The following is a 10,579-nucleotide window of genomic DNA, read 5'->3' on the forward strand; positions in this document are numbered from 1 at the left end:
CTTAGTACCATTTTTATGCCACGTTGTTCATAACAGTTGTCAGTTGAGTGCGCTATTTTGGTGCTGTTGTTTTTAACAACCGTTTCTGCACGATGTCGGCCTCGATAAAGCCCATTTGGTATCTTTGGAGTGCGGGTTTGGAAAGAGGGGCATGTCTAATCCAACAGCTCATTCTTGTGGAAGTAGAACGGCTAAAATAGCTTACAGCACCTTTAACGCAAAGCTCATAGTGCAAACAACAAGGTGAACCAGAAACCTCCATCAAGACAAAAATGTCCATCTAACTAATCATATTGACAAATATTGAAACAAGAATTTCTTGCAGTCCAATTTTTATTTTTTTGAATTGTTGCTTTACTGTACATTGGCAAGAACAATGTATGTGAACCCTTTCGAATTACCTGCATTTATGTATAATTTTGTCTTAAAATCTGGTTTGATCTTCATCTAAGTTGCAATTAATGAAACGAGTTCGGAGGTGTGGGTTAGAGGTACTTTGACATTTTGAGTTTGCTATTCACAAGAAGCATTTACTGACGTCGACCATGCCTCGCTAAATAGATATCTCAGAATATCTACGATCAAGAATTTTTGCTTTGCATAAAGCTGGAAAGTATTACAAAGTTATCACGAAGAGCTAGATATCCTATATAATAACTAGATATTCATCTGACCACATTCATTTGACCACAATTTGACATTGTCTATAAATGAAGATGATTTAGTACTGTGGCTACTCTCCCTAGAAGTGGCCATCCAGCCAAGATGACTCAAAGGACACACCACAAAATGCTCATTGAGGTAAAAATAGAACCCTAGAGTGATAGATAAAGACTTGAAGGAATCAGTGGAACTGGTTAGCATCTCTGTTCATGAGTCTTCTATATGGAAAACATTAAACAGGCATGGTGTGCACAGGCAGGACACCATGAAGGAAGCCGCTGTTTTCCAACAAAAGCATTGCTTAGCGCCTGAAGTTTGCCAAAGCCTACCTTGACACTCCACAGCGCTACCGAGAAAATGTTTCATGACCAAAACATGTTAAGACATGAAAGATTATAATTGTGTTGTTAGCTTAATCACATTGTGTTTGTCTACACTTTTGACTTCGATGAAGATGAGATCACATTTTATGACCAATGGCTACAGAAAACTAGCTAGTTCCAAGGGGTTCACATACTTTTTCTTTCCACTGTATGTACACATCAGCCCGTAGGCTTCCCGTTAGTCAACACTTTTTTCAGTATTTCATTCTTGTTATTGGTAACAGGTATACTTACATGTGTACTATATTGTCAATTCTTCATATTTTGTGACAGGTTATGTGGTCGACCCTTCTGTTACTACTGCTGCAGTTATGTTGTTAATGGCCAGCAGGGCGGTGGAAAGGAGCGTTGCTGTAAAGACTGTTACACTCGCTCACCAGAGCGTCACAAAAAGGCGGGTCTAAGTAGTCCTACACATCCACCCTATAGCCCACTATCAAGCCCCACCCAAACCAGCACGCCTACTCTCACAGGTGAGAAGTCACAGTAGTAATTTAACCATCTTAGCAAGCATTGAGAGGTTTACAACAGTAAATATCATGGACTCTGTGAGCTGTCTATGAAGTGACATTTCATTTAGGATGCTGCTACAGTAGGTTTTGGTCTATGCAGTCAGTAGCAAGGTAGCTCACTAGGGTTTGGATCAGAACCTGATCAGAACATTATCTGAGATCAGAAGGAAGAGACATACCTTGGTGAGCTGTCCCACTGTCTACTGTAGTACTAAACTACCACTAGAAATGATTCGCTCACAAGCATGTTGAATAGCGAGCAGCTTGTTTGTTTTGCCCTAATCTGTTCTCCCTCTGTGGACAATGCCCTATAATTGTGTGTGTAATGTGACTGTTGTCCACACAGGGGTGCTGAAGTCCTCTCGGCCAGATGATACAGCGTTTGACATCATTTCAGAGGAGGAAGTGAGCTGTGTCCATGACAGCAACTCACTGTCCTACACCACTGCACTCTCTCCAGAGACACAACACCTGTGAGACATGCACACACCTGTCTTGTTAGCACAAATGATCTGCACTTGCGTGGATGTAAACAACATAGGGAGATTGTTTGTGCTGAAATAACAGACTAGATTAAATGAGCTCCTGCTGAGCTGAATTTCAGTTTCATTATTGGATTTATTTTCATTAATCAAAATAAATTTGACAGGACCGCATGGTGCCTGCCACTGTGTCCCAATGTACTGCTAACTTCATCTAATGTTTCCCTTTTTCTTGTCGATGCTTACAGACTTTTTTCAGTTGAATTCAGATTTTTTGCTTGAGTGTTTGTCAACCAAAGAAAATTGTGAGAGTATGTATGTATGTGCGCTTTTGATTCTGACAGTAGCAGCAGTGACATCACCACCACAGAAGATTCAGACGAGCTGATTGGCTCTGTTCAGGATGCCGAGATCTGTCTGTTGAAATCTGGAGAGATGACGTGAGTAAAACACACAACCTTGACTATACATCTGCATTATCTTATTCACTTGCTATATGACTTTTCTCCATCATGGCAAAGCATTAACAAACAGATGTTTTTTGTCACAAGAAATTCTGTTAGTGCAACTGAACTTAGCTGTGTGTTATTAAACACTTTATAAATAAATGAATACAATTTCAGAGCTTCTATACACTTTACATTTCGAGAGAAAATGAGGAAGAGCTTGTTAATAAATTGCTGCGTTCTCCGTGGTGTGTAACGGACCCTTCACTAAATGTCCCGCTGCTCTAAATAATGTTGCTGACACTGCCAAGCTTTCCTACCCACATCTTTACCTCTACAAACACGGAAAGAGACACGATCACACTGAAGAAATTCCCTCAGGAATTATTCAATAAATGACACTTTAGTCAACTGTGCATTTATATCTAGTAGTCTATATAGTTGCCAGAAATGTTTGCAGTGTCCAGTGGAAGGCTAAATTCAAAACCAATACCTGATGAAGGGATTTGCTCCAGAATAATAAAAAAGAAAGCTGATTGAAAAAGGATGCATAGAAAATAAAACTGATTTTAATAATTATTTATTGATTTGAGAATTTTAATTGTTTGTTCATTGCAATGGACATGACAGGTGTACCATTAGGCTACTTTTGACATTATTTTAAATAAAAAAAAAAAAAAAATTTTCAGAAGCTTTGGAATCAAAAGCAGTAGTAATCCCATTTATTGTGTTGTTTCAAGACATCTTCAAATAACAAAATAAATCATACCCTGCACTGAAAAGAGAATCTACAAGATAAGAAGACATTTGTCTTCTCGTTTTCCATGGTAACCATAATTATCATCAAAAGAATCATAGTTACTTCAGTTATTGTTACCAGGGTTGGGGAGTAACGGTGTACATGTAAAAGTGTTACATATTTGAAATACAAAATTATAGTAACTGTATTCCACTACAATTCTAATTTAAATAGTTGGTAATCAGAATGCAGTTACTTTCAAAAATTATTTGAATTACTGAGGGATTACTTTTTATCTTATTTTAATTTGTTTAATTTAATATTTGCTGTATTCAGTTGGAAAACATCCATATAAAGGAGGCGATCTGAGGAGTGCTTGAACAGCGGTAAAACACTTTCTTCTGGTATCTGTCATTCATACGTGCATACAGAGAGCGCTTTCACACTGTTATGAGTGAAAAGTTGGATATGACCTTTTAGGTTCATGATATGGGGCATAAGATGTACTGCAAAAATATTTTTTTTTCCTGTGAAAAAATCTAAATCATTCAAATAAATTTACTTGAGAAGCAACACTGCATTAGATATTTAGTTTTTTTTAATAAAATGCATTTTTTAAAAGGTGTATTTTTCTCACTGCATTGGATATTTTTTTTGCATGTTATTAACTTAAAAATCTGCCCGTGCCCGAGTAATTTACCGTAATTTCCGGACTATTGAGCGCACCTGAATATAAGCCGCACCCACTGATTTTTAAATAAAATATTATTTTGAACATAAATAAGCCGCACCTGTCTATAAGCCGCAGGTGCCTACCGGTACATTGAAACAAATGAACTTTACTCAGGCTTTAACGAAACACGGTGTGACAGCGGGGCGTGGTCAAGCGTCCGTCCGAGAGAAAAGCGGTAAGGGCGCTTACACCTGAGCTAAATTATGTCTAACACCGGTGTCTAATTTCAGTAAGCATGGGGAGAGCGGCATAAAAAGGCAGCAGCCACAGAGCTGAGAGAGTGACACACGCCAGTCTAGTGTTGGCGCATAGAAGAATTGAGAAACTTTATAAAATTGATTGTAAACATTGCTGTGGCCATTAAAAGCCTTACCTGGAACGTCAAGTGCCCTGCTGAAAACTGTCACACTGGTGCCCGTGTGACAGTTTTCCCAAGAAGGACACGTGAAGCAGGGCACTTGAAATTAGACACCGGTGTTAGACATAATTTAGCGCAGGTGTAAGCGCCCTTTCAGCTTTTCTCTCCCGGACGGGCGCTTGACCACGCCCCCGCTGCCACACACGGCTTGTAATAAAACATTTGCAGTAAACAGTAGCCTACCAAGAAAGTCATTGGTCACTATCTTCCTCCTCTTGTGCACATGAAACCACTGAAGTCATCTCCTTCGGTGTCGGAGTTGAATAGCCTCAGATTTAGTTGTCTTTTTGCACTGAGTCAATTCATCACGCTGCTGTTTCCAACGTCTTATCTTCGACTCATTAAGACCAAGCTCCCGTTCAGCAGCTCTATTTCCTTTTCCAACAGCCAGATCAATCGCCTTCAACTTGAAAGCAGCATCATATGCGTTTCTCCATGTCTTTGCCATGGTGAGGGTGACAAAATTACTACCGTAATCAGAATGATGGGAAGTTTGAGCGCGCTCGATTTAATCTAAACAGTAAACAAAAAAAGTTATTTTGACCTTAACCCGTTCGGCAATTTCATTGGTCTAATGAAAGCTTCACGCCGCCAAAAAACTGAGCACGTCACAGAATGTTCTTTTTTTTTTTTTTTTATAAAATTTGAAAGCGGGAAAAATCCATATATTAGCCGCGTCATTGTATAAGCCGCGAGGTTCAAAGCGTGGGAAAAAAGTTGCGGCTTATAGTCCGGAAATTACGGTAATTAAATAATTACAAATTACATTAAACAGCAGTTATTCTGTAATCTGTAGTGGGATACATTTTAAAAGTAACTCTCCCAACCATGATTGTTACTACCATAATATAGGATCTCTTTCAAACGGTTAGTATTTACATGCGCATTTAGTCCAACTGAAAATGAACTTTAACCTTCCTAATCTGTCATGTAATTCATTTTTTGTTTGTTTTTCTGAGTGGTTCAAAACTCCTCTGAACACACATACACAAAAAATTTGAATTTATTTATTCATTTATTTACCCCCCCTTTTTCTCCCAATTTGGCATGCCCAATTCCCAATGTGCTTTTAAGTCCTCATGGTCGTGTGTTGATTCGCCTCAATCTGGGTGGTGGAGGACGAATCCCAGCTGCCTCCACATCTGAGACCGTCAACCTGCGCATCTTATCACGTGGCTTGTTGAGCGCGTTGCCACGGAGACACTGAGGCTTAACGCCATCCACCACGGCATCCACGCTCAACTCACCACACGCCCCACCGAGAACGAACCACATTATAGCGACCACAAGGAGGTTACCCCATGTGAATCGGGCCAATTTTGTTGCTTAGGAGACATGGCTGGAGTCACTCAGCATGCCCTGGGATTCGAACTAGCGAACTCCAGGGGTGGTAGCCAGCGTTATTTACTACTGAGCTACCCAGGACCCCCAAAAAATGGGATTTGATTCGATAAGTCAGTGATCATAAAAAAATCGACACCTTTGCGGTTCGCAGTCAAAATTGACCGGCCATAGGAAATGAATGGGAAAGACTAAAAAACAGAAACCACAACAATTTCCACAGTTTATATAGCCTACAAATTATTAATAATAATAATTATTAGTCTGTTATTATACGGCATATATAAGGCATATTTAATTAATAGAAACTGTAAATATATGAGTGTAGAGCGGAGGAGGGCGGGGCCAGGCTGGAATGACGCACGCCCGGTCACCAATCCCCACCCTCCTCCGCTCTACAAAGAGTAATACTTAAAAACGGGTGTTTCATTTTGTTTTAATGCACTTCCGGTTTAAGCCCCGCCCACACTTGTTGCTCTCTGAATACAGAGACAGATACAGATCATTTTGTCATATGAACAGATACAGATACAAACGCAGATGATGGCTCCGCTGCACACCCCTAATAGTTACTATGGTATTTTCTATGGTTGCCATGGTAATTTTTTGTAAGGGTAGATCAAGCATAAGCTAACAGACTGTAAAGAGCCAGATCAGATGTAAAATGAGCCTCTATGGCATGTTGACAGCAGTCATGTTGTGTTTTTCAGGCACTCGGTGGCATTCCGTGTGGAGGACGTGCTTCAGATTGGTGATGAGTCCAGAGAACTCTTTATTAAGTCTAGCTGTTACAGTGCCATTATCATAACTGCTGCTCATCCTGGTCAAATCATCGGCTGGATCTTCTCCTCTGAACCCAAGAGTATTTCCTTCAGTGTGGTGTACAGAGAGAAGAGAGATACACCGCTAGAACAGGCCAAGGTAAAATATAGTATGCGTTTGCATTTCATAAGGTGCTGTCACTTATATAGTTTTACCGTATGACAACATTTTCTCCGTTTAGATGTTTAAATAGTAGGGGTGTAATGATGCACTTGTTTTCGTGATGCATTGATTACTAATCTTGCTGATTTATATGCATGGATGTAGAAATATGATTTTGAATCAAGAATCGTTAGTGTTGGTAAATAACCGGTTTAGAATTCTACAAATCAAATTAATCGCGATTCGGCAAAACTATGTTCAATATTTGTATGTGTATAGATATTAAAATAGTTGCATGTGCAGCGTTGTTCTCCAACACACCTTTCCTTCACAGATGTGCAATGTGAATTACAGATGCGGTACCTTACTGGAAATATAAGTAATTTGACAGCAATTCAAAGGGGTTCATGTGTGAAAGGGGCTAGATATTACAGTATGAATCTGTCACACATATTGCTGTACTCGCCTCAGGCAATGACATCTGGACAGCTTTAGAAACCTTAGTTTAACAATGAATGACTCCTCTATCTTGGTTTTTCTCCCTCAGGTTCTGATCGCTCTGACAAGATGTAACTCTCACAAGGAGACGATTCAGGGTCAGCTTAAGGTCAGGAACCCTGGAGAATACACGCTCATCTTTGACAACTCCTTCTCCAGGTTTGAATGCTTTCCTCCACCAGATTTCTGTCATCTGCTCTTAGGTTGTGTTCACACTTGGCAGGTTTGGTTCGATTAAAACAAACTCTGGTTCGATTGCTTTGTTAGTGCGGTTCATGTTCAAGAGCATATCTTCGTTTGTGTGTACAACGGAGGAATTCCTGCTATTGTTTTGACTCCTTTACACATTTTATTAACTCTTCACCATATATACATATATACACCCAACGAGCGCATTTCGCCAGCATTGTTTTGGATGTTCGGTAAGTTCCATCAAAAAATATACGTTATAAAAGCTGTCCAATCAGGTTGTGACTTTTCACTGATGCCTTTGGTTTTGTATCGGTAGGTTTGATGTTAAAAATGCCAGTGTGAACGCTAAACGAACCAGGACTAAATGTATAATTTTCGTTTTTGGTCCGGACCAAAAGAACCGAATACAAATGTGAACACACCCTAAAACTCTGTTTAAAGGGATAGTTCACATGAAAATAACTGATAATTCTGTCATCGTTTATTCACCCTCATGTTTTTCCAAACCCATATGACTTTGTGGAACACAAAAAGAGATAGGAACTGACATGCTCAGTCAGCTTTCACTTTCATTGTATAAAAAAGATGCATTGAAAGTAAATGGCAACTGAAGCTTTTTGTCAACTGTCCCTTTAAAAATAATTATTTCCTATTTTGTTTGCAGGTTTGTCTCTAAGAAAGTCCTGTACAAACTGAGTATAGAGAAGCCAGAAGACTGCAATTGAAGTGATTCTCTATAAATAGGAAAGCAAAGGTCACACACACACACACACATCTATATGTGCCTGATCATGAGACTGCTTGTCGAGGATTCTGAAGATTCATAATGAAATGTCAACTGGATTTGAGTGGTCTTTTATGGTAAAATTTTACAAAAACATTTTAAAGAATATTTTCGGCTCATTAAATATTACTGTATTGCAGTAGCAAGAATCACAATTGAGAATAACTACTGTACAAAAAACTCAGAATGCATTACATTTATAAGAACTTTGAGGAAATATGTGTAAATATCATAGAACTAGTGTCAAAATGCAAAATAATTCCTAACGATCCTTAAAACATGCTTCATGTCTCTTTATAAAATGTTTTACAAAATAATTTAATTATTATAAGGTATTTATCAAATCAAAATGTATTTCTTTTATTTTTGGGGTGAAAACTGACCGGAAATGTTTTCGTGAGATTCACAGGCTATAAAAGCCACAATCCTTTTATGAATGATTCTAACATACTTTTGCTATATTACTGACACATAGGATTAATATATAATGTACTGCCATAAATGAAAATGGCAAACTCTAATAGCTGGAATGGCACAATATCTCTGAAGTACTTAACACTGGAACTGGATGGGAGGAACAGGGAAAGACAATTAAGTGAACTTTAGAGGTCAGTAGTAAAATAGATGTACTTTAGCTACATGAAGGCAGATTATGCACTACAGAAAAGCTTTATTACTGTATTTGTAATGAAATGAGTGAGTGTTGAGTAGATATAGCTATAGAAACATACTGATATGACATCAGCTCTCTTACATAAAGGGACATCAGTCTTTTACTTTAACATTCTTTTATGCCATCTGTCAAATATCAAATATGCACACAAAAGGGGATGCAGGAATGGGAATTTATGCAAAATGTTTGGACAAAGTCTTTCTATTTAATTAAATTATAAACAGTTTCAAAACTACTGCATGAATGTACTCTTTATGAAACAAAACTATTTTTCTTATGAGAAATTAAATAATCTGTGTATTGCAATGCTCAGTTTTTGAAGGGTTCCAGTGCTACCCAAAAGCCATGATTTGTATGCAGATCTAAAATCTGTATTCTGAAAGGATAAGCACACTGTAATAAAAGGAAACCCCATTTTCTGCCTTATTTATGTTCAACCAAAAAAATAAAAAAAATAAATACATTTCATTGAGCTAATGCCATACAAAAATGTATAAGCAATAACTCCGCTTACTGTGTTTTTGCATAAATAAGACTTCTGGGCGGTCACTATATGTGCAATAACCCTGAGAACTCCAGCCTTGCTGTGAATATTGTAAATTAAACTTTTGTAATGGCTAAATCTGACAAATAAGCATTGATCCTATACTTTTGCACTTTCTAACTGTGTTCTAGAGGCTGATACGGTACTGATTTGATGAGTGTTATTACTGTATGAAGCTTTATTACAACAGTGATGTTACAGTACATTGAGGCTGGTTTGCGATGGAGCTGTTGGATTAAAACTACCTGGTGGCATGATATCTGGTGTCTCTTGATTCCACTCTGTATCCATACATGTATTTCATGTTTTTAGAATTAATGTATTTTATAAATGGTGTTCCGAATCTCAATTCTGATTGGATGTGCCACGTTGAAGACGTTGCCGATAATAAATACCCGACATACGCACACTTGTGAGTGCACATCTGCTAAGCCTGTTTTCTTTTTCTGGTTCTCATGTGTTTTAACTCACATCGGTGGATGTTTTTAGCGGATAATTTGATAAAAAAACATGTGGCTCAGTAGTGCCGATCACCCGAGTAGGTAGATGTTTTGAAGCGATGACCCAAGGTTAGTTACGTTGATATCATGAACTACTTTGAGTTGTTATGAGAGTGCTTTATATTATACAGTGCTTCTGATGAAAGGAAAAGTTCACCCAAATAATGAAAATTCTCTTTCATTTACTCACCCTCATGCCATCCCAGATGTGTATGACTTTCTCTCTTTTGCTGAACACAATCTGAGATTTTAATAGGAATATTTCAGCTCTGTAGGTCCATATAATGCAAGTCAACAGGGTCCAAAACTTTGAATCTCAAAAAAGCAAATACAGTCAGCATAAAAGTAATCCATACAACTCCAGTGGTTAAATCCATGTCTTCAGAAGTGATATGTTAGGTGTGGGTGATAAATAGATCAATATTTAAGTCCTATTTAAGTCATGGCATTGCCCAGTGTTTGGTCTGGAAAACTGTTCATACTATATTATAAATCAAAACCACAAATAATTTGTGATTGATTTATTTTAGTTATTTCTGGTGCCATAAAAATGTATTTTAGAAATTATTATTATTATTTTCATATTTTAGTTTGATTGTCGTTTGTTTACGCTTACAATAGTAACACTGGTGTCAAGTTGCATCAACACCCCTTGATATAAATAACTGGCTCGCACACCCGCTCATGGCAATAAGGTGTCTTCGTTCTCTTGGCTGCCATCTGCTCCAGGAAAATTCTTAAGCTCGA

At 38.1% G+C, this 10,579-nt stretch overlaps 1 protein-coding gene across 2 annotated transcripts in view; it reads left to right on the top strand.

The window, feature by feature from the left end:
* Positions 1-9,755, top strand: part of fyco1b (FYVE and coiled-coil domain autophagy adaptor 1b) — a 29,367-nt gene extending 19,612 nt beyond the window's left edge. For both annotated transcript variants that reach the window (XM_052133954.1, XM_052133955.1), the window contains exons 13-18: positions 1,320-1,519; positions 1,905-2,031; positions 2,385-2,480; positions 6,428-6,638; positions 7,189-7,298; positions 7,996-9,755. In XM_052133954.1, the coding sequence (XP_051989914.1) occupies positions 1,320-1,519; positions 1,905-2,031; positions 2,385-2,480; positions 6,428-6,638; positions 7,189-7,298; positions 7,996-8,056 (805 nt within the window). In that variant the 3' untranslated portion in view covers positions 8,057-9,755. The remainder of the gene's footprint in view (positions 1-1,319; positions 1,520-1,904; positions 2,032-2,384; positions 2,481-6,427; positions 6,639-7,188; positions 7,299-7,995) is intronic.
* Positions 9,756-10,579: the final 824 nt, after the last annotated feature.

The sequence above is a fragment of the Xyrauchen texanus genome, chromosome 9 (assembly GCF_025860055.1).
Source record: "Xyrauchen texanus isolate HMW12.3.18 chromosome 9, RBS_HiC_50CHRs, whole genome shotgun sequence".
In the NCBI taxonomy this organism is placed as follows: domain Eukaryota; kingdom Metazoa; phylum Chordata; class Actinopteri; order Cypriniformes; family Catostomidae; genus Xyrauchen; species Xyrauchen texanus.